We start from the raw sequence: 24,124 nt of genomic DNA on the forward strand, positions 1-24,124 counted from the left end.
TTTTCTCACATGCATCTGGGGGGTTTTATACAGTGGGTTTAAAAAAAAAAGAAAAAAACAGGCAAGGAAAAAATACTAAAAAGTAACTTTTCAGTGTATTTTTTTGTAAAAAAAATTTTGATGAAAAAAAGTCTTGTGGCATTGTTAAAACGACCTTTTCTATTATTTTTCTATAAATAACACAAAAATGATAGCAAAAAAAAAAATTAAAAAGATTGATTTCATAACCAGAATAGCCACCATTAACCTTGTAAACATTAATTATAAATGTTTTCTAATGAATTCTAGTAACAAATTTTCCCACCGTGACAAGATTTTCTCTTTTAACTCAACAATACTTTTAGGGTGTAATATCATCAAATCTCTTTTAATGTTCATTTTTAATATTAATTTATCATGTATTTTTTAGAGGAACCGTTCATTGCATATAAAGATATTTATCATTTACTTCTTTAAACTAAAACAAAGGAAAAATTTGGACTCACTCCAAAAGACTTTTGTCCAAGAGGGACATAAAACTATTCAATCACTCATTTAGACGTTTAGTACACATGAGTTATTCATTCATTCATTCATTCATTCATCGTATATGGACATCATTCCCTCACACATTGTCTCCAATGAATGTGCTGCAATATTTTTGATGGAAATCTGTAGTTTAAATTCATTCTAACAGACTTTTAGAGACGTTTTCAATATTTCTTACCCTCAGATAAGATTTCTCCATAATTGCCAGCAAAACTAGCTGTATACATCAATTTCAGTTTTAGTCTAAGATATAGAATAAATAGAGTAATGAAGAGGGATGATTTGCAAGACTGTTGAGGGAAAATATTTTTTGAATATACAGCACTTGGACGCTGCCGGTGTGAACGCACCACCGTTCACTCACCTCCCCAAGTGCTGCGTTCAAGTGCCGTCGGTAAACTAAAAATGCAAACAAATGGCACGACTCAAAAAAAAGGCATCATTCAATCTTCAGGTGTAAAAACAAGACGGATCGGCCGTGCGATGCTTCGGGTGCTGTTGATTGAAATAAGCGTCTTCTTTTCCCTGCAGATGTCCTGCGGGGTAACTGAAGGCAGCACGGGTTAGGAAACAACACTGCTGACACCCGGTGGAGAGAATGCAGACCCACGTTCTGTTTCCTGTTGTTTCTCTTGAACCAGGAAGGAGGTCGATAGGATCTTCGGGTCAGGGTGGGGACGAGGCCGGTGGAGTTGGAACAGTTTGATCCGATACGATGTGCAGGGATGTCTGAGGAGATGTAGAAAGAATGGCCGGTATGGTGCGAGTGTCGGGTCCAACAGGAACGCACATTACGGTTTAATTCAAGAACATATAGATAAAATAGTTGTTTAATTCATTCCTGTTGAATTTCTCAGTTTGTCAAAGGTGTATTTATATTTTATATTTAAGGTTATTTAGGTCCAACGGGGTGGCTGCGTTGAAAGATAGTGAGTCCTGGGACAGAAAACCAATTAATGTGTTCACAGAGGGAACTTGGGATTTTTTAAATAAAACAAATAAATAATATAATGTAATATCAATATTAATAATTCGGATAATAATAATAATCCTTATGATTATATATATTATATATATTCATTCTTATTGGTCGCTTTTATCATAAGAATGTTATTGATGTTAAGCAAATATATATTTTTAAAATAAAAGGTAATTCAAAATATCCATCCATCCATCTTCTTCTGCTTATCCAGCCCTCAGGGTCACAGGAGATGCTGCAGCCTGTATGCAGACCACAGGCTATATATTCAGACAAACATTCACTCACTCATTCGGGGTAATTTTCCCAATTCGGTTAATTTAATCGGAGAAAAAAAAACGGAGAACTCGTAGGAAACCCACACAGACACGGAGAGAACATGCAAACTCTAGCCAGGGTCCTTCGTGCTGTGAGACCGAAGCGCTAACCACTGCGTCACCATGCCGCCTATTATAGTTAAAACACTTCTTTAAAATAGAAATAATTTAAAACAATAATAATTGAAAAGTATGAACTCACTAATATTTTCTCGAGGTCAGATTTGAAGATGCTCGAATCTTTTGTATCAGTTGACTTTTGACCTGCTTTGATTCATTTTTTTTTTTTTTTAATCAAAATAAAAAAGAGGAAGAGAAAAAAAGGCAGTTTAGCATCAGCAGTTCCTCAGAGGGTGAGCTTTGTGTCTTGTGATGAGCCATTCTACCTGCCTAAGTTACTCATACTGAGCTCTTTTAGATAATCCTTTCCTTTTCTATTGTCACATCTCACTTCAAACATCCACTGGGAGTCGCTCATACGGCTGCCGTCTCAGTTAATAATAATAAAGTAAGTGGGGTTTTCAAGCCTCTTTGTACTTGCTTTACAACTCCTGTAGCGTCTACCTGATGGCAGAAATGTGACTCGTATAATAAGAGAATAATGGAATAATAAAAAAGCACATCTGTAAAACCGTCTCGCCTTCATCTTGGTCCTATGAATTTACCGACTGCTATTTTATCATAACTTTTCCGCCACGGGTACTAACCAAATACTAACCAAATCTACCTTTTGCATCATTCTGTCCTCGTTCCGTGACAGGAGGAGGGAATGGAGCTATAAAATGTCAACAAACTAGCTGGAAAAAAACCTGAAATGAAAGCGTGGCATTAAAATAGAGCAGACTTCTTGGATGACAGAGGAACGGCGCCCTCTGTTTTCACTGGAAGTTGATCATCTTTGCCTCGTAGAGTCTCTGGTTGCGGGTTGAACGTTAATCAAAGGGGAGTAAAATTCTTGCGAAGCCACAACGAGGGATTAGTAAGATCTCTGCTGCTCGACGGGTAAGGCGCTCTCCATTTCCACCTTCCTCTATTTTTTTTTTTTCTTCTTTTGATCAAATCAAGCAATCTAATTTCTAATGTCAAACTTTTTTCACCTGCAAGAGTTGGTTTTAAAAATGTTATGAGCGTTATATACCATGCAAGCTTGGCCTGCTCGTATTGGGTTGTATGGAAAAAGGAGACAAAAGTCTTTTCTTTCATAATACATATACATATATAATAACTTTCATAATAATAATTCGTTATAATGAATAATGCATTAATAAAATCCAAGGCTTCAAAGTCTGTTGTTATATGCAAAGTAAGGAAACGTGTTTTCCGGTACAATTAGATCCTTGCCTTGCTGTCCACCGTGAGTGCCAGAAAGCAGAAGTTAGAAGAGGGTAAATGAGGGATTAAAATTAGTAAGAACATGAAAACTATAAATAAAGATGAAATCATAGACAGTGAGTGAAAGATGTGATGAAAATGAAGTTTTGTGAGGTGCGGCGAGAGAGAAAGAGAAGCGGCAGTTTAACGGTTGTGAACATTCTGAGGTGTTTCCCATGAACAAACAAGATGAAACATGAGAGGCAAAATTCAAACGAGAAAAAATCACTCATTGCGCGTTAGTCAACTTTGTTTTATTCCTGTAACGCCGCCTGTTTCTGGTCGTACTGAGGTGGACATTTAGGGGTGGGTGTAACGTGCGGGGTTTGGGGGTCGGCGGCTTTCGCAGGAGAAACACATTTTCTGCGTCAAGATTTATGTAACATAAATTCTCATCACAATCAGAACCGGCTGCCGATGTTCCTTGGGTGATTTATTTCCAGCCCCGGCTGACGCTCATTAACTCCAGGCCTCTGACTTGGAGGAAGACCTGCTGAATATCTGGATAAACCCGGCGTTTTCTCTTCTCTCCTCCAGCCATGTTCCTGTACCTTCTCGCGCTTGTGGCGGTCTACTACTTGTACCGCTGGGTCCGGGAGCTGCCCCGGGTCCCGGACAGGGGCAACAAGTACGTTTACGTCACCGGCTGCGACAGCGGTTTCGGCAGCCTCCTGGCCCGCCTGCTGGACGAGAAGGGCTTCCGCGTGATCGCCTCGTGCTTCACCGAGAAGGGGGAGGACGACCTGAGGAAGTCCTGCTCCGCCAACTTGATCACAACGCACCTGGATGTGAGGTCAAGCGAGAGCGTCGCTAAAGCGGCGGCGATGATCAAGGAGAAGGTCGGGGAGCGCGGTGAGCGTCTCCGGCGCCGCCGGGCACGTCGATACGGTTGACGCGCAGCCTGGCTCTCGTCCATGGGGCCGCGGTGTTCTCCAGCTAATTTAAAAACCGCATGACTCAAACATCAAAAACAGCCCCGGAAGAAACAACTAACGTGAAACCTGTTTTTCGGACCCCCAGGGTTGTGGGCGGTGGTGAACAACGCCGGCGTTTCCGTCCCGTCGGCGCCCGTCGACTGGCTGACCATCGACGACTACAAGTCGATGCTTGACGTGAACCTGAACGGGGTGATCGCCGTGACGCTCAGCGTGCTGCCGCTCATCAAGAAGGCAAAAGGCCGCGTGGTGAACATCGCCAGCGTGTTCGGGAGGATCAGCGTCACCGGCGGTCCATACACGGTGTCCAAGTACGGCGTGGAGGCCTTCAACGACAGCCTGAGGTGAAACTCCGGGCTTTCGATGGACTTTCCTTCTCCTCTCCCGGCCCGACAATAACAGCGATCGTCCTTCTCAGGTTGACCATGGCGCCGTTCGGCGTGAAGGTTCTCTGCATCGAGCCGGGGTTCTTCAAAACAAACGTGACTGACGCACGCATCATCGGAGAGAACACCAAGATGCTCTGGGGGAAAATGCCCCAGGAGGTCAGGGACGACTACGGAGCAGATTACATGAATAAAGGTACGTTGCTCGTTCGCGCCCTTGCATTTCTTCGTTTTTGTCATCGCGTCTGACTCCTTCCTTCTCGCCAGTCACCGAAATCCTGACGGAGAAAGTGGAGAAGATCAGCGACCCGGACCTGATGAAGGTGGTCCACTCCATGGAGCACGCCGTGTCTGCCGTCCGGCCACGCGCCCGCTACTCGCCCGGCTGGGACGCTAAGTTCTTCTGGCTGCCGCTGTCCTACATGCCGAGCCGCCTCACCGATTACATCATGCTGAAGGCCAGCATCCCCATCGCCAGATCCGTGGAGTGACCGAGTTTCGGCACCTCCTCCTATCTCCGTCCACACCTGGTTTCTTCTTCACCTTCTATTGTCCGCCTGTGTTTCACCCACCTGCTGAAATAAAGCTCTATGTCACCTTTATTGAGCTCCTAATAACCTCACACACGGTCTTTCTTTCGAGTGTCTTGCAGTTCAAAGCAATATTCCGGCATCTTTGGCTTATCTGCGGGCAGTGGAGGAGGTGCGGTGCGACCAATGTTCAGGGCCGTTTTGACAGGCAGGTGCAAAAGGTCGCTGAGGAGCCCGCAGCGTGAAGGTTTGCTCGAAAATCCAAACTGAAATCCGGTTATTGACAAGTCTGTCGTTTTTTTAAAAGAATCAATCCTGTTTGTAAATAGTTTGAATTCTAGCAGATTAATCAGGAGTTGGTGTTCAAGGCCAGAAAGGAACCGGTTTAATAAGACTGAATGTTTAGCGCATGTCGTCTATTTTCAGGTGCAAATAGTTAAGCCGTTTAGTTTTATAGCTCATTTCCCCTCCTTAAAAACACTGTGCTCATTCTTGACTTAGGCTTTTCCTCCAAACGGTGTCCCGTGAAGAAGCCAAACCTGAAAGAGTTCAAGGAGCTCAGTTTTGTTTACCCTGAGTCTATAATGGCGCTGGTTCAGACACGTGCCAGGTTTAGGGTGATTGGAGTAGAAAGCAAACTCTACCAGTTCCCTGCAGGAACGATGAAGCAGAAATTGGGTCAAGGTTAATATCGGAGGTCGTGGGTATTTGGTTGACCCGAATTTGTAATAGCAGGATATTGGCATCTCCCACGGACCAGGGTGTGTCACAATCAAACCATGTCAAAGCAGCTAATTCTCCAGCCAGAGTTCAGGTCCTATCGGACTAAAATCTGGCTGCAGTTTTGATTTTCCCTGCAGAAAATCAGCCTTCACACAATGATTAATGTTCAACTTTGTTTTGAAAAAAAAAAAAAAAAAAAATCCTGAACCTGACTGCAGTTTAAACAAACACACAATCCAGTATTTGTCCGCTTTTATTTTGACAGGCTGAAAAACACTGTAACACAGCTCAAGGGCGCCACCATGTGGTCAGCATGGAATACAGCACCTCAGAAAAAAAGCTACAAGATGAAGCCTGGGAATTACGGTTGGCGAGTCATTTTGTGTAAAGACATCGTTTATTCCATCTTCCTTTAAATGGAAACATTAAATAGAACTCTTTGAAGATGACAAGACAGGTACAATTTGTATTCTGACATGTTTTACAAACCAAGTGCTCCTAACCGCGGGACCCTCCTTGCGTTCCTCGCTTCTCTACCCACAATGTTTATGAGTGCTCCTCGGCCAGCTTCTCGGCCTTCTGGACTACCTCTTCGATCGGTCCCACCATGTAGAAGGCCTGCTCGGGCAGGGCATCGTACTCCCCTGGGAGATGGAAAAAGGCAAAATGAAGGTATGCGCGATGGAGAGTCAGAACGCAGAGGTTGGCGGCCACGTGTCACGTACCTCCGAGGATGCTCTGGAAGCCTTTGATGGTTTCCTTCAGGGGCACCAGTTTGCCCAGATGGCCGGTGAAGACCTCTGCCACCTGGAAGGGCTGGGACAGGAAACGCTGGATCTTGCGGGCACGGGCCACAGTCAGCCTGTCCTCCTCAGACAACTCATCCATACCCAGGATGGCAATAATATCCTGCAGGGATTTGTAGTCCTATATACACACACACACACACACACACACACATACATAAAAAAATAAATAAAAAAAACTTGTTAGCCTGAAAAACATTCTGATTTTTGATTCTGATAAAATCTTTCAGGAGTCAAACCTGGAGGATCTTCTGCACTCCACGGGCAACGTCATAGTGCTCTGCTCCAACGATGTTTGGGTCCATGATACGAGAGGTGGAATCTAGCGGATCGACGGCGGGGTAAATGCCCAGCTCAGCAATGGCGCGGGACAACACAGTTGTGGCATCCAAGTGAGCAAAAGTGGTGGCAGGGGCGGGGTCGGTCAAATCATCAGCTGGCACATAGATAGCCTGGTGGATGGGAGAGGGTTTTTAAGAACTTTACAACCGCTCAGCCAAAAACAATGAGGGAGCGTTCACACACTGCTGACCTGCACAGATGTGATGGAACCCTTCTTGGTGGTGGTGATTCTCTCCTGCATGGTACCCATGTCTGTGGCCAGGGTGGGCTGGTAACCCACAGCGGAGGGGATACGACCCAGCAGGGCAGACACCTGAGAAGAAATCACACATCAAGCCTTGAGATATGCATTTAAGTTTCTATTTCCCATACTGACTTTCTCTTAAAGACACCGACCTCAGAGCCAGCCTGCGTGAAGCGGAAGATGTTGTCGATGAAGAGCAGCACGTCCTGACCCTCCTGATCACGGAAGTATTCTGCCACAGTCAGTCCAGTCAGAGCCACTCTGGCACGAGCGCCGGGGGGCTCGTTCATCTGTCCGTACACCAGCGCCACCTAGCGGGGACAAGGGAGGTCAGTAAACGTTTCAGCTTTAGCTTTCCACTACAATTGCAGCCTCCCCCCAACCTCCTTACTTTGGATGTGGTGTCCTTCAGATTGATGACACCGGACTCGATCATTTCATGGTACAAGTCATTTCCCTCACGCGTACGCTCTCCCACACCGGCAAACACAGAGTAGCCACCGTGGGCTTTAGCCACGTTGTTGATCAGCTCCATGATCAACACAGTCTTGCCCACGCCGGCGCCACCGAAGAGACCTGTAACAAATAAAGTGCAAGTGTTGTGATCATATCCTGCAATAGGCTCACATGTTCTGTCATAAAGCTCTAACACGTACCGATCTTTCCACCCTTGGCGTAGGGGGCCAGCAGGTCTACCACCTTGATGCCAGTAACCAGAATCTCCTGTTCCACACTCATGTCTGTGAACTCGGGGGCCTCGGCGTGGATGGGTGCAGTCCTGCAAGAGGATTAGGAAAAAGTAAACACATTAGCACGGTTCCAAGCTTTATATTGGATTACAGGCTATTCTGAAATTCTTAAAACTGTGATTTAAATTGAACTTACTGTTTTGTGGAGATGGGACCCCTCTCATCGATGGGCTCTCCGATGACATTCATAATCCTACCCAGTGTCTCGGGTCCGACTGGGATCCTGATGGGGGCACCGGTGTCCAGAACCTTCTGCCCGCGGACCAGACCCTCGGTACCGTCCATGGCGATGGTGCGTACAGTGTTCTCCCCTTGAGATAACATGGCTTGTTAACTTCTCCTGTCGCACTGCAACTCCTTTGTATTACAATGTATCACAACACAGGAATAACAGATAAGTAAGTCAGTACTTACCGAGATGCTGGGCCACCTCCAGAACTAGTCTGGACTCACGGCCGGTGACTTCCAGGGCGTTGAGGATGGGAGGAAGGCCCTCATCGAACTGGACGTCCACCACGGCGCCGATGACGGCCACAATGCGCCCGGTGGTGGCGCTTGCAGCGGCGGCGGCTGGGGCCACATAGTCACGGCCTGCAAAAGCAAGAAGGCGAGAGGGGGTGGGAATCAGACATGACCTTGTTCCACTGTGTTTACCGTCTAACCTGCATTTGGCGAACAATCCCGCCCCAATGTTACGCTTATAAAAGCTTATATCCCTGCATGTCGGATGAATGGGGCGCACTGGGACAGACTGTGCTAAAAATGGTCACCAGACAAGGTTAGATGTATAGTCGTTATTTTGTGACTGTTAATATCAGGAATAAAAGTTCAAAAAGATGGATGGGGCAATCAAACCCCGCATGTACACATCCCTGATCTTGCTAGGTGTCTGCACCAAGCCTGTGATGCTAGCTTAGCAGGCTGACTTTACCTCATGTCATTCCACAAAGGTCATTCTAGTTAGCGCGACAAAGACGCAGCGGAACCATCGTCGGACATCTGACATTGGTCATCGGTGGAAATTATGTGACCTTCTACCAGTTTCACGTTCAACACTTAACGTAGTGTGTTGACATTTATTACATTTCTATATCACGGCCTTCTATGCTGCCGGCAGAGACAGTCAGCATGTAGCTAGCAACTGTCGAGGCTAGCGCCGTCCTTTGACACACGTCTTTTCCTGCGAAAAACCAATTACAAACAAACTCAACAATCGCGGATAACTTACGTGAAAGGACGGCTGGGGATCCAACCAATGCTTTCAAGGGCTGGACTCCAGGCTTAAGAGCCTGCAGAGCCCCGGTGCAGCAGCGTCCCACGGCTCCTAACATGGTCAAAATGGCTGAAGGTGGAAAGAGACGGAGTAACTCGGGGCTTTATAATGAATGACGGCTGAGGAGAACTGCGCATGCGTGCAACGTCAAGCGGCTCCACTGCGCCTGCGCGGAACTCAAATCCGCGCAGCACAGCTGACATTCCGTCCTCCAGCTTGCTGGCTTGTCTGAAAGTGACTGCCAAATGACAGAAACCCGAATTAAAGTTACTCACTTGTTTTAAAAGCGGTCAGGTAAGATACGTGAATGCAACAGAGAGAGCAGATCAGTTTCAAATGGTGAGGGTGTCACGATCCCACAAGTACACAGTGACCCCTGTGATACCTCGCTGCACCAGCTGGCATTTCAGTGTTTGGGGTTTGGTGTTGGGCCACAGACAGAATCCTGTTTTATCACTAAATAACTTCTAAATAACTTCTACTTCTTTGGAGTCGTCTGGGTAGCAGCTTTTCTGACACCATGCTTTGACAGGCACTGTATGTTATTATCCCTCAACAAAAGCAGTCACATGACCTTACCTAACTCAAAGGCAATTGAGAGACCACGACCGGCTTTAAACAAATATGTTCTTGTCTTGTTCGAGCTAAAATTATTTTGTTATTCTTAATTTAGAATGAAAATTGAACACGTAGGTCGCCTTTTATTCCTATATTTAGTGCCACCACAAGGTCCAGGTCAATCAGAAAACAGCTGCCAGTTTTTCTGGAGAGCCAGAGTAAGAAATAACTGCCATATTTATTTTGAAATCTACAGTCTTTTCTTTGTTTCGTTTTTTTTTGTTTAGAGGTGCAGAATATCATTTTAATGCCTACATGATGATTTCCAAAGCAGAACATAAATCTCTGCCAAAGACACCAAATGGTGCCTGAGACGGAGAAGTTTTGACCAAATCAGCCCGCTGTTAAATCAATGCTGATCTTCATTGCCTCTTTGGGTCGGGAGTGACGGCGGAGATGTGGGATGTCGTCTGAGGTGGAGCACTTGCGTGAGTCCGTCGGCACCTCTGAGAGCTGCTGTGCATGTCGATTTTATGCCGGCACCACATCTGCTGTAGAAACGTGTTGGAGCGTATGGCTGCAGTAAAGGACGGAATCAGAGCATTTTGGGTTTTCTTTAGCTCCGCTGACATAGTCAGCCAGTGGTCATCTTGTTGCTCCTCCACCTGCCTCAGGGTGGCAGTGGAGTTCCTGGATTTTGGGATTAAAGGTGGTTTTGCCCTCTTTTGTGCTCTATTTGCAGCTGTGAGCTCAGCGGTGTCGCCAGGTGACCTCAGCACTGTGGCGCCTGTGACCTCTGGCTTTGGTTGATTTTGAGATGGATTATGATATCGATGATATCTGGGATAGGCTCCAGCACCCCGTGACCCTGAGTGCTGGATAAGCAGCACACAATGGCTGGATGGATAGATGTTTGTTTCTTTAAAATTTGCAACTTATAAACCATATTCTCACCTACGAGCGCAGCAACTGTTTTACTGGTGCAATCCAAACAAAAATTGGTTGCACCGTGTTGAGTTTTTCTCCCCGCTAGTGTTACCTTTTGCTCTACAGAAAACAGTAATAATGCCACATTGTACTGCTTTTAGGTGCAGTTTCCAGTTCATGGGAAACAAAGGGAGTGATGTTAGTCAGCACAGCTTTCCAAGGGATAAGAACAGTAGAAAGGAGTGGGAAACCGCTGGTGGACATGCACAACTTCTTTAGGACTCGTCGGCAGCTGACCTAAACCTGCTATAAGAGCTCGTAGGTGCTGCTAGTTTTAAAACACGGACTACAGTAGAAGCTCAGCTTACAAATTTAATTTGTTCTTTGACTCCATTCACAAACCGCAATGTTAACATCTGTTCCAGTGATCAGTTCTCCGGCCCCCCCGAAACCATACTGTTCTCCTTTAAAACCTGTTTATGGGTTTATTTGTGGCAAAAATACAGAAAGGTCCCCTTGTCGGAATTGACCCAGGGTCCTACTTGCTGTGAGGCCTGAGCGCTCACTACTGCGCCACCCCTAGAAAGGAGTGAAAGATAATCTTAATTATTACTGTGTTTGCAGTGTTCTTTCTCTTCTTTCATTTCACGCCAGCACTTGTCAATGGTGTTTCCTTCATTGGATAAGAATGCTAAAGTTGAGCTTTCTTGCATGAGACGCTTGGTAACGCTGTCTCCAGCGAGCTGTCTTTATTAATCCAAACTACCAACTTTTCTACTTCTTCTAAAACTCTAGACCAAACTCATTTTTGCCGATGGTTGCCCCCAAAGGGCCACATGTGACGGCAACAGTATAATTGTAACAGAATGTAATGTAAAATAAATGTAACTACTCCTCAATGTTAAATAACTAAATTTTTACTCATTCAAATCAAAAATGTCACATATGCATTTGCATAGATTTAAAAAAAAAAAAATGTTTCTTAGTTGCTGTTAAAAAAGTAGCTTTTACTGCTGCAGTGTGTTTGGGTGAACACACCCCGCTGCCATTGTAGTTTGGCTTTTAATTCTTGGACAATTTGTTGTTTTTCTGGAAGGCTAACTTTCGTATACCTAGCTTCGTGTTTGCCGTCAAAATGCCGACGTTAATTTTACTCTGACAACCGACATTGCGTCATAACACAAAAGACATACCGCTTTTTCTCCTTGAAGCACAAATATATTCCTATCTTTCTAGAAACAGCCTTCAATCTGCATCATCTTTTCTCTTCCTGGACATTTAGAAATCATTTGGATTTCTCTTTTCCACTTGTTGAAAATGGCATTGCTGTGGATACACCGCGATCTAATGGCGGGACGCTGTCACTTGGCGGGTAACATGATCGGCATGGATTGTGGTAAATGTAGTTGGTCAATGGTCAATGCACACGTTTGATTTCTTTATTTTAACACAATCAGACCTCTTTAGACGTTCTCGCAGGCCATGGAAAATGATGTTGCAGGCCACATTTGGCCCACGGGCCTTGAGTTTGACACATGTGCTCTAGTAGTTTGCTTTGTAATAGTTGTCATCCCTTTAGTCACAACAGTCACCTTTAGCATATCCTTGTTCTTCAGGATTGTACAGATGTTTGACTTAGCCAAGTCATAGTGCTTGGCGACATCTGTAACATGAACATCACTTTCACTTTTGGTTATTATTTTGTGCTTCAGATGACTTATTCCTAACACCACTGTCACTAGCACTTTTTTGGGAGCCATAATGAGAGCTGAGCAGAAAAAAGGCATCATAATAGGAGAACGCAATGATGAGCGAAAGAGGACCATGCATGACTGATGCTACGCTACAACACCACAATGCAGAAACGCAGAAAGGCTGTGAGTTTATTTGAGTGTTTGTGCAACAAGGGCTGTTTGAGGCTCTGTTTAAAATTTGATCGAAAACTCTTGGTTGGCTGATTTGTTTGTAATTAGGAGAGTTCATAAGCCAAGGTCCTACTGTAAAGCTGACCTATGTGCCCATTGTTGTCTTTCACAGGCAGACAAAAGGCCCTTGGGAAACAAGTAAAGCCCGCTTGAAGATAGGCCTCAGGCAGGAGATGCTGGATGTTCTTTTGCAAAGATGTGAATGGCCCGCTCCTGCAGAAGTAGCATTTGATGACCGGGCACGAGGATCATCACGGCGGAGACCGACAGCGAGTCACCTGGTCGGTGAGCACAGCGGTCCGTGAGTCTACAGTGAAGAGCCGATGACTAAAAGTGGACCTACTTACAACAGGTGCTCTCTCTCTCTTTGTTGAAGAGCAACGCAGTTGCAACACAGCAACTTGGCCAACTCCTGCCTCTTCCGTCTCATTTTGACTTTTGCTTTCTGTGTTTCCTCCTCGTCCAAGTCTCTCTCGGTTTCAAATGGAAAGGCACATTTGGCATGGTTTTGCACTGCAGGTTGAAATGAATGGGACCGAGTCCAGTATGACGTCACGACCCACATGGCATAAACAACAATGGCTGCCAACAAGTGAAATTTTTTTTGCCAGCTTTATACAAACTAAAATAATAATATAATAATAAAAAATAATTAGACAAAGAAATATATAACAATAATATAATAATAAAATAATAATATATAATAATAATATATAATATAATATGTAATTAAATATATAATTATAATAATAAAAAAATCTAATTATCTCCATCTTTGCTTATACAAACTAAGACATATCGACAGACTTTATTACTGTTGTTATGTTGCTGGTACAAATATTGATCAAATAATGCATCGGAGACCCAGGATCATTTTTATAAGCATTTAAATGAAATGTTTAAACTGCTACTTGTTCTGCTAGGTTGGAATTCATTGCTCAAATTGGAGATTAAGGAATCAGAATATACAATAATCTATCTTTGGAATGGCCAACTAATGTGCTGGATATATGGAATATTAATTATGAACAGTAACTCACATTTCAATTGTTCTGATAGTTCACTCAGATGCACTGATGGATGGCAGGATAATTATTGCACTGAGTAAGGGAAGATCAGCAGAGGAAGATGTTTCATAAACTGCTGCAATTTGAATGTTCGAGCCATGAGCCCCATCTCTCACCGGAGTGGCCGCAGCCCAACGTGAAGCAGCCGGGAATAAAATCGGCACCATCGTATCCGAGCCAGTTATCTCCAGCCAGGAAGAAGGTATGGTATCCTGCACCAAATGAAGGGGTTGTAGACTCTGCAACTTTCCTTTGTCGCCTTAAAAAGAAAATTCTGATATGATGGGATCATTTTTTTCACTGTCACATGAGAGGTCATAATAAATGTAGTATCAGACATGACAGAAAGGCACTCAACTAAATTCTGCACGCAGGTGCGGAAACACAATCCTGATATGGATGTGATTTTGCAGTTAAATTCCGAGATTTAGGTCACTTTAGCTCAAGATGGAGATCGTGTGGAATTCTTTGAAAGGTTTCCAAGCAGGTTCACGCAGGGTCTGGACATCCATCCAGAATGAGGGCCTGTGCGTATCATTTCACACATGAGTGAAAACAGAACATCAAGAACCAAAACACAGAAGTAATTATTCCATTGAAAAAACTATAACAATATTCTCACGTAGTCATGATTAAGTGTTTGTGAATTGAAGTCCAAATCCCACAGTCAACTGCATTAATTTGGTAAAATGCAAATTTCTTGTGCAAATAGATTAGATTAAACTTTGTCATTACACATGTACAAGTCGAGGGCAACGGAATGCAGCTTAGCATTGAAACAGAAGTGGAAAAAAGCAGCAGGTGCAGATATAGTAGTTAAATTCAATGGATATGTGCATTAAATGTTCTAGGCTACAGGCATGAACAATGGTCATAATTTACAAGTAGAAATGTACAGATCGTAAGCTACGCACTTGAAATAGGAAGAAGGATAGAATTAAGACAAAGTCATTCAGGGAAGGACCTTAAAGCAGTGAAGTGTTCATTCGAGCTGTGTTTTGCACGATAAAAAAGACGCGTGGATGTGTGAGTCGATGAGTTCGGAACTAGAAATCAGGAGCGACTGAAAACCAACATGCAGGGAAATTTGTGAAGTGTTGTTATTGTGTGTACTGAAGACACTAGAGAAGAGCTGTTGGTGTCAGCAGGAACGGCCAGAAGTTGCAGCGCGTCCACCTTGTGTCCACTAGAGAGAGCTGCTCTACCAAGATAAAGCAGATACTGGTGTGTGTTCATCTTTGGATCACTGTGTTTCAAACCTTCTAGGCAACGGCGCTCCGAGAAAGCCGGGAACTCTGGCTGGGATCTCTCCTCTTATATCTTCTTCTCAGGGTCAGTTTGAAAGTTCCATTAGGTTTTAGTCGCCTGGCAACAAATCTTTTGAGCTGAAGTCTGAGATCAGTCCTCAGATCCTGTGTGTGTGTGTGTGTGTGTGTGTGTGTGTGTGTGCATGAGTGTGTGTTGATAAACTCGGAATTTATACACATGGAATTTATTTAGTAAAGAAATACAGCCGTAGGCTTGGACAAAAAAATAATTCTAATTATCTCCATCTTTGCTTTTTGACAAGCACCTACATCTTTGTCTTTTCCACTAAGAAAAACACTTTTTCTGTCTGAAAGATAAGAATCCACCTTTGAGCAACATTAGGTCCCCTGGTTGGATTCCCACGGGGGGGTTTCCTGGGTGGAGTCTCCATGATCTCTGTGTCTTTGTGGGGTACCTCCGGTTCCCCCCAAAGTCCAAACACATGCAGGAGGTTCACTGGAGACCCTCAAATAGTCCATTTATGTGAATGAGAGGGTGAATGGTTGTACACTCTACTGTTAGGCCCAGAAATATTTGGACAGTGACAATCTTCATCATTTGGGCTTTGCATGCCAACACATTGGATTTAAAAGGAAACAACCACAGGGGAATCAAAGTGCAGACTATAAGGTTTAATTCAAGGGGTTGAACGACAATATATGATTAAACATGTAGGAATTGGAGCTATTTTTATGCAAACGCTCCTCATTCCAGGGGCTCAAAAGTAATTGGACAAATAACATAACCCAAAGTCGAATGTTATATTTCAAAATTTTGTTAAGGATCCTTTGCAGGCAAAAACTGCTTGAAGTCTGGAACCCATGGGCATCACCAAACACTGGCTTTCCTCCTTTGCCAGGCCTTTCCTGCAGCTGTTGCTTGTTTGTGGGTCTTTCTGCCTTAAGTTTTGTCTTGAGCAAGTGATATGCATGCTCCAGTGGGATGAGATCTGGCGATTGACTCGGCCATTGCAGAATATTCCACTTCTTTGCTTTAAAAATCTTCTTGGTCGCTTTTACAGTATGTTTTGGATCATGTCCATCTGCACTGTGAAGCGCCTGCCGATCAACTTTGCTGCATTTGGCTAAATCTAATCAGAAATTATATCCCTATACACTTCAGAATTCATCCGGCTACTTCTGTCTTTTGTCACATCATCAATGAGCACAAGTGATCCAGTGCCACTGGAAGCCATGCACGCCCGTGCCATCACACTGCCTCCACCATGTTTTACAGAAGATGCGGTGTGCTTTGGATCATCAGCTGTTCCAATTCTCCTACAAACTTTCTTCTTGCCATCATTCTGGTGCAGGTCGATCTTAGTCTCATCTGTCCAAAGAATGATGTTCCAGAGCTGGGCTGGCTTCTTCAGGTGTTTTTTTTTTTTTTTTGGCAAAGTTAATTCTGGCCTTTCTATTTTTGAGGCTGATTAATGGTTTGCACCTTGTGGTGAATCCTTTGTATTTACTCTCATCTTTATGGTAGACTTAGATACAGATACACCTACTTCCTGGAGAGAGTTCTTCACTTGACTGGATGTTGTGAAGGGGTTTTTCTTCACCATGGAAAGGATTCTGTGATCATCCACCACTGTTGTCTTCCGTGGACGTCCAGGCCTTTTTGAGTTTCCAACCTCACCAGTGCACTCTTTTTTTTTTTTTTTTTTCTCAGAATGCACCAAACTGTTGATTTGGCCACTCCTAACATTTCTGCTATCTGTCTGATGGATTTCCTCTTTTTTTCAGCCCCGGGATGGTCTGTTTCACCTCCACTGAGAGCCCTTTTTGACCACATGTTGTGTGTTCACAGCAACAGCTTCCAAACGCAAACGCCACACCTGGAATCAACTCCAGACCTTTTAACTGTTTGATTGATGACAGGTTACCGAGGGAAGAGGCCATGCAGCCTTTTTTTTTTTTTTTGCAGCCTTTTGAGTCAATTGTCCAATTACTTTTGGTCCCTTGAAAAAGAGGCGGCTACGTGTTAAAGAGCTGTAATTCCTAAACCCTTACTCCAGTTTGGATGTGAATACTCTCAAATTACAGCCGAGAGTCTTCACTTTAAGCCCATCTTGAGTATATAATTGTATATAATATTTTTTCGTAAACAGCTAAAATAACAAAACTTGTGTCACTATCCAAATATTTCCGGGCCTAACAGTGAATGATCCAGGGTGAACCCCACTTGCCACCCAATAACAATGAGCCTGTGATGCCGTGACTCTGAGTGCAGGGTAAGCAGAGGAAATAATGCATTGATGAATGAATGAATGAATGAATATCCCTTTTTACATTTTTCAGCTTATTGGCTTGCTCAATAGCTGTGATCATTGTTTTGGCTCCTGCGCGTTTTCGGCGTTTTTCAAGGGACATCAACTGCCATCATCTCTTAGTAGGAGGGCTTGGCCTGCTGCCGCGACCGCTCTGGTAACACCATCTCCAAAAACATAACAGTAATGGTGTTCATTGTCAAATAATCTCATCATTGTTGTCGTGAGTATTCCGTTAAATTAGTGGGCAGCCCATCATTTCCTCCTTGACAGGGTGGAGGCTCATCTCACCTGCATATTAGGATTAAAAGAATCCAAAATTGGCCGCCCGGAGAATTCCCATCTGAGACACTTCTCATTTTTGCATTCATTAGTTCTGAGCGGGAGGACTTTTTCTCTTATCTGGAAAAGGTCAGCCATCTGATTCTCTTAATTTTGCCTTTTAAAATGTCAAAGGCAGACGTCGCCCCTAACTACGGTGTGTGTTAAAATGATAAGATCATCTGCAGTCGTTCCCACCAGTGCCCGTGTCTCCTCTGGAAACGGCTCCTCTTGGATGCACCCGTGAGGATAAGTTCACCGCTGTTAGTATTGGCAGCGAATCAAATGTAGTCTTTGTTGAGAAATATTTTTAGACATGCTTACGAGCGTTTGGATTACCGCGGCGTAAGACCGAACAAGGCTGGGATTTACCCCACAGGTAACTGCATCACTCACAATTGATACATCTGGACTAGTCCATATTTGTCTATGAAAGCACGGCACATATTTGAATTACGCGTGCTGTACATGCCCCAAAGAGGGCCCGTGATGAGTGATGGCGGTGAAACGTGCGCAGCGTTATCGTGACAGATCGTCGGCGGTCCAAAACTCCCGCCGAGTCGAAAACACCGATTGGGAAAAAAAAAAAAAAAAAAAAAAAAAAAAGCCGCCTGGGGGTCAAAGTTGAAATCGTCGCCCCGGTGTTTTGCCGTGTAAAACTCAGGTCGGGAGAGTTGAGTGAGTTTGTATGGGTGTCAGAGGCAACACGGTACAAGACCGGACTTGCTCCCCCCGCAAGATCAAATGCAGTAAAAGCCCTTGTTGCTGTTAATTCAAACCTGCTTGCCGTGACTGGAAGTGTTTGATGACCCACATCTCTGGCTGATGGGTGGAACAACCGCAGCGACCCTTATTTCAATTTTGGCACCTTTCCGCCGTCAGACCTATCCTTTTTCCAAGTTGGAACATTTTGACAGCATCTTCTGGTGACCTTTAACCTGTCGTAAACAGCCAGGCTAACCTGAATGAATGTATATGCACAACTGAATGGGGATTACACAGATCCCCGCTGATCAGTATCCCTGATCGCGTCGTTACAAGTAAACGATACCAGCTCCCACTTCAGCGTGCTGAACTAAGACGACGTTTTGCAATATTACTCCTATTTGTGCGTTTCGTCAATCACACTGAGATGACATAGTTCTGCATTCGCGGTGAGGGATCACGATCCGCCGTTTTCCGTGAAGCTTGTTTCCAAAGTCTTTCCACCGTCTACAGCCGAGTTGTCAACACAGCCGCGGCTTTAGCGCGTGCAAATCCGAATCCGAGATGACGTCCCGCTGTTACCCTTCCAGATGGCTTCCCCGGCTCCCGTTGACTCTCATAGAATAGAAAATAATAGAATATTCCTTTAGTCGTCCCAAAGCGGGGAAATTTCAACCACTCACCGCAGAAAGGAGACAGTGCAAGAAAAAGTTATCGAAAATAGAAAATTAGAAATAAAAAATAAACAGCGTAAACAGTCTAGAGCTTGTTTGTCAAGTTGCAACTAAACAATATTTAGACAACGTGGATCCAGATATCTAGGATGTTGTGGTTTGTTTGTCAGAGAACTCCGGCCTGTGATAAGATCTTTTGCTTTAGGAATGAAAACGTTAATTGGAACGTCGGTTGTTGATTCGCGGCATCCACACTTCTGGTATTGTACTCCAAACTACTACTTATTCAACAAAGTCGGTGGCCTAAGTCTTCTGCTTATCTCTGACTTTGATAGCAACAAGATTGCTGTCAAATTTTCGGAGTTCCATAAACAATATTATTATACTGGAAAGTGATATATGTACACAATTTCTCACCACACAGTACAATGATTTGGAGCAACAGACATGTACTGCATCGCTACAAATCTCTGTTTTGCAAGGAACGGTTTGAGAAAGGTATATGGTCAATAATTGGCTTGATGGATGACAATGGCAGTCTTCTAGACTATGAACTATTCTGTACTAAACACAGATTTAACCCTCCCATATTAGAGTTCATAAAGTTACGAAACGCACTGCCTCGACAATTTGTATTCCTGATGGAATAGTGCTCCCGATGGTATGGTTAGTGTTTTGCATTTCAGCTCATTGCTGTGTGAGTGTGGATGAATGGCTGAATGTGATCCACTGCAAATCACTTTGAACCCGCAAGGGGATGAAACCACTATATCAGTGGATTCATTCATTCATTCATTAGCTGTACTGCTTCCTCTTCTCTCAGGATCACGGGGTTGCTGGAGCTCATACCAGCTGTCATTGGGCATGAGGTTCACCTTGGACCGGTTGCCAGTCAATCCCTTGGCCATATAGAGAGACAGACAAACATTCACCCTCTCATTCGCACGTCTGGACAAATTAGTCTTCAATGAACATCCTGCATGAGTTTGGACTGTGAGAGGAAACCCTGAGGAACCCCACACAGACACAGGGAGAACATGGAGACTCCACACAGAACGGCCCCTTGTGGGAATCCAAACGGGGACCTTCCTGATGTGAAGCGGAAATGCTAACCTCTACGCCACCTTTTTTTTTTTTTTTTTGTATTATGCATTCGGGTATTCATTTATTTATCCATTGCGTATCTGTCCATCTGCCTCCCGCCAGGATTCTGCACGAGCAACCAAGACGAGTTTCACCAAGCTTGTCAGAAGCGCGCAGCAGGAATTGAGGTAGAATCAAAGGTCGGTGTGAATTTCTTTTTTAATTTTGATAAATATATATAGTTTCCTCTTCGCTCTGTCATCTCTGAGTTCCCGTCTGTCGGGGGAGGCGGAGAAGGGGTCTATCATCATGTGAAAACATCTCGGCTGGTTCTCACACAGAAGCGGGCGAAGGGGTAGATTACATGTCATGAAAGAAGACATCAGATTTCCTGTCAGAATTAGAATCAGAACAGAGTGAATGGAAATAACCATGATTGGGGGAAGGCGGTTATTTGCAATCTCTCTATCCAAACCTGTCAGGACAGACAGTGCCCCCCCCCCCCCCCCGCTGCATCTTGAAACCCCATCTTCCAAAAACGTGTAAGGAGGTGTGACCTCACCAGCAGCTTGCCTTGGCAGCGATCTCCCCGTCGGCTGTAAATATATGTTTAGAACATGCGTTACCTTGTGAAAACAGTGGTTAAGTCAGATGTCGCGGGAACGATGCCCTGAGGGGGGGGGGTATCAAAGAGGTAATTGGTGGCTTCTGCAGTGTCATAAAAGGGAGATTTGCTCCGTCTTTGCTTTTCTTTTCGTATTTTCCTCTTCTTTTTTTTATGCCGCGCACACACACGCGTTCCAGACCAACAGTTTGCCTATTAAAATTCAAATGCGTGGCATTACATAAAAATACCAAGCTCTTTATTAGTGTCGGCATCTGCTCGGAGCACCAATCTGCTCCTTTAAATCTCATGTAATTGAATCGTCAGACGAATGTCATCTGAATGTTGAGGTGGGTGGCGATTGCGAGGCGCGGCAGGGGTCTGCCTTTTGGAGGGCTTCCATGCGTAGTGAATGCACACCTGAGAGGCAGCGCGGCTTCATTTGAACCTCGAAACACACTGAAAGGAGGAAAGTGAGAGGTTGGGCTCCTCAAAGGCTGGGAAAAACATCAAACACATCAAAACCATGGGTTATTTCAGCTGTAAATGCCTTTTTTTGTTATTCCCTGAATGTAAATGCATCCCCCATATAATACCTTCTTTATAAATGCTGCGGGTTTAAGCTCCGTGGTGTCGATATGCGGCGTCCTAGTTCTACAGTTTATTACGCAACAAGACGTCCGTTCCCCGCAGAATGCCTACTCGTTCCAATTAAACAGCTCGAGCCTCCCGAGAATGCGAGGACATCAGGGGCGACGGCGCTTTTTACCCCCGAACAGACACCGTGTTAAAAAATGAGAGATGTAATTCCTATATATCCTCGCTTTGCTCGCTCAGCTCTCCGCGGCTGATTTAAGGAGGTTCATCTTGCATTCTTGAGTGACAGCGCACCTTTCCTTGCTTACAGTTATACGGCAGGCAATAAAAACACATGCCGTCAGCCCCCCTTCGTGGAGTAACGCAATGCCGGTTGCTGGTTTTACGGCCGCGGACGGCCTCTTTGGAGTCCGATGATCCGAAACCAGGCGCGAATTCTAATGAGATCTCCGATTTACGAGACTTAATCGAGGCGTCTGAGAACGACGACGGTTTTCATGTAAAACCGGGGCCGACGCGTCGAGACGGAGCTTTCAAATCTGACTCTCCGGCGACCTCCGCCAGAGCTGACGCTCACGCCCGAGCTGACTTCTATCACGGATATCGGGGTGATGTGAGCGACAGCGCGAGCAAATCAGACTTGGATGTGAAATCTGGTTGTAGGACAAAGACAAATTCAAGGCTAAGGTGACACGGCGATACCCTCCATGCTGATTTACCTCCCCGTGCCTCGGAGATACAAGTAAATCATGCGAGGAGGAATAATACCAAATGGCTCTCCTGCAAGGTGTGTCGCTTTGAGGTTTTAACTCTCCCCGTGCCTCAGGTGGAGCGATTACAGAAAACATAAATAAAAGAAACCGCAACACATTCATTGAATCATTTCTTTAATTTTTTTTTTTTCATATTCCACGATGAAGCTGAAAGAATAGGTGACGCGTGGAAGGGTACGAACCCACAGAAAAGCACTGACTTTTAGCAAAAGTTGATCGTTTCAACTCAAACTGTGACCTTTGCCTAATCCTTTCCATATGTGTTTGTGCCTAAACCTAACCAGAGCAAAGCACACATTGATTTACTACTGGGGGGCACAAAGCGAATGTGCATATAGGAAAAAGTCCAGCATTACATAGATATCGTGTCAGGGGGTCATGAGAGATGGAGAGGTTGCTGTTTTCAGTTAAAGGCCTTTGAAATAAACATGGTGTCTTAAACGCTCTGGTTGTGGGTCGGTTGAAAAAAAAAAACCTCTAAGGCGAAAGGGTGTTTCTTATGGTATTCTAGTTAAAAGTAAACATCAAACAACTAAACTCAAAAAGTGTCTGGAAACACAGAAGCGCGTCTGTCTGATAGATCATCATTCTTTAAGTGTTTGTGTTGCCTTAACAGATCCTTAGATATGGCCCTACATCGACCCTTACGAAGAATGCGTTTTAAGGAAATCTGGGTAAATACATCCGATCTAGAGCAGCATGGCGGCGAGGAGTTCCCTGGTCGGAGTCCGATGGGGGGCCTCCTGTGTGGAGTCTCCATGCACTCCCTGTGTCTGCGTGAGGTTCCTCCAGGTTCTCCTGGTTCCTCAAACAGTCAAAACACATGCACGAGGTTCATTGGAGCCTAAGTTGCCTATGGGTGAATTAAATGGTGCGTGGCTGTATATATATACTGCTCAAAAAAATAAAGGGAACACTTGAACAACACAATGTAACTCCAAGTCAATCACACTTCTGTGAAATCATAGTGTCCACTCAGGAAGCAACACAGATTCATTTTGACTTGTTTTAAGGACATTACATCAAAGTTGGATCAGCCTGGAGTTTGTTTTTACACTTTAATTTTGAGTGTGATTCCTAATCCCGACCTCCATGGTTGATACAATTGATTTCCATTGATCATTTTTGTGTGATCTTGTTGTCAGCACATTCAACTGTGTAAAGAGCAAAGTATTTCATAAGAATATTTCATTCATTTAGATCTAGGATGTGTTTTTTAAGTGTTCCCTTTATTTTTTTGAGCAGTGTATATATATCAATTTGTCGCTATATAACATGGGTACGAGGGACTGGTTATATAGTATGTCGAAATGATGTGTGAATGAGAGGGTGATTGGTTGTTTGTTTCGATATGTGTCTGATCCAAGGTGAACCCCTCCTATCACCCAGTGACAACTTGGTAATAGATAAGTGGCATCTATAATGAACAAATGAATATCAGAACTATGTGGTGGAAACTGCCTTTTTATGGGTCGGGTTTGGACGCGTGGACGGCGCGACCATGGCAGCCTCTATTATTTCTCTGGTTTACTTTCGGTTTTTGGAAATCGGTAGCAGTTAGCGTCCTTTTGAACCCGATGAGTGTTTGATGAGTACCAAGCAAAAGCTGATTTAATTCTGTTACTTTTTTTGAAATGTTTACTGCATTCCTGCTGCTTGGAAAGACTTTGCCTAAGTACTTGGCGAAGCTCTGTTTGAGCCCTCTTTGTTAGAATGGTATCATTCCTAGACGCTCCCCAGTCTGCTCTGATCCTGAAGTGCAATAAAGTAAAAGTGGCATTCTGTCTCATTGAAAAGGGGCGATAACGCGCTCATTGCTCTTCCATAACAAGTGAGTGCGGGAGCATCTGTAGCTGCTCCTCCTCCAGACTTTCCCTGAAGTGGGAGTGAGTTTGAAAAAGGGCTGGTCTTTCTTCATTTATCCTGCCGTAGGATGGTTCACATTTGAGTGTGAACTTTTTTTTTGCGAGGCTGCTCCTTCTGCTGTCGGACGGCGCCTACCCCCCGTCCCCTCCGCATCCCCCCCCTGCACTCCCTGCATCGTCTCGGAGATACAGACAAGCGGGGAAGTCTGGCCTCGGGAGAGGACGCTCTGAACTGATGCTGAAGAACATGGAAACTATCCAATCC

The 24,124-nt window shown here is 44.5% G+C and overlaps 2 protein-coding genes and 1 long non-coding RNA gene across 3 annotated transcripts; 2 read left to right on the plus strand and 1 right to left on the minus strand.

Annotated features, from left to right (window-relative positions):
• The first annotated feature begins 2,698 nt into the window (after window positions 1-2,698).
• LOC147233278 (retinol dehydrogenase 7-like) lies at window positions 2,699-5,130 on the plus strand. The gene is made up of 5 exons (XM_086147928.1): window positions 2,699-2,826; window positions 3,733-4,047; window positions 4,216-4,474; window positions 4,549-4,712; window positions 4,784-5,130. Exons 2-5 carry the CDS (start codon window positions 3,735-3,737, stop codon window positions 5,005-5,007), a joined length of 960 nt encoding a protein of 319 aa, XP_086004054.1. The 5' UTR covers window positions 2,699-2,826; window positions 3,733-3,734; the 3' UTR covers window positions 5,008-5,130.
• Window positions 5,131-6,006: 876 nt separating this feature from the next.
• Window positions 6,007-9,295, minus strand: atp5f1b (ATP synthase F1 subunit beta). The gene is made up of 10 exons (XM_086147927.1): window positions 9,139-9,295; window positions 8,325-8,501; window positions 8,047-8,221; window positions 7,818-7,939; window positions 7,553-7,737; window positions 7,314-7,472; window positions 7,108-7,230; window positions 6,815-7,027; window positions 6,495-6,696; window positions 6,007-6,413 (listed from the first exon to the last, which is right to left on the minus strand). Exons 1-10 carry the CDS (start codon window positions 9,239-9,241, stop codon window positions 6,316-6,318), a joined length of 1,557 nt encoding a protein of 518 aa, XP_086004053.1. The 5' UTR covers window positions 9,242-9,295; the 3' UTR covers window positions 6,007-6,315.
• A 5,671-nt stretch (window positions 9,296-14,966) lies between these two features.
• On the plus strand, window positions 14,967-24,071 carry LOC147233280 (uncharacterized). Its single transcript, XR_015106264.1, has 3 exons — window positions 14,967-14,992; window positions 20,144-20,220; window positions 23,927-24,071. It is a non-coding gene; the product is annotated as an uncharacterized LOC147233280 (long non-coding RNA).
• The last annotated feature ends 53 nt before the right edge of the window (window positions 24,072-24,124 follow it).

The sequence above is a fragment of the Fistularia commersonii genome, chromosome 6, assembly GCF_037954325.1.
Source record: "Fistularia commersonii isolate RoL2024-O1a breed Wild chromosome 6, RoL_Fcom_v1.0, whole genome shotgun sequence".
Classification (NCBI taxonomy): domain Eukaryota; kingdom Metazoa; phylum Chordata; class Actinopteri; order Syngnathiformes; family Fistulariidae; genus Fistularia; species Fistularia commersonii.

What these genes read in the sequence shown, in the direction of transcription:
- LOC147233278 (XM_086147928.1), top strand. Translation starts at nt 3,735, where the DNA reads ATGTTCCTGTACCTTCTCGCGCTTGTGGCGGTCTACTACTTGTACCGC. An exon ending in GCCTTCAACGACAGCCTGAG is followed by an intron (nt 4,475 to 4,548) that starts GTGAAACTCCGG and finishes CGTCCTTCTCAG; the next exon opens with GTTGACCATGGCGCCGTTCG. An exon ending in AGCAGATTACATGAATAAAG is followed by an intron (nt 4,713 to 4,783) that starts GTACGTTGCTCG and finishes CCTTCTCGCCAG; the next exon opens with TCACCGAAATCCTGACGGAG.
- atp5f1b (XM_086147927.1), bottom strand. Translation starts at nt 9,241, where the DNA reads ATGTTAGGAGCCGTGGGACGCTGCTGCACCGGGGCTCTGCAGGCTCTT. An exon ending in GGTCCCATCTCCACAAAACA is followed by an intron (nt 7,940 to 8,046) that starts GTAAGTTCAATT and finishes ATCCTCTTGCAG; the next exon opens with GACTGCACCCATCCACGCCG. An exon ending in CTTCCAGAGCATCCTCGGAG is followed by an intron (nt 6,414 to 6,494) that starts GTACGTGACACG and finishes TCCATCTCCCAG; the next exon opens with GGGAGTACGATGCCCTGCCC.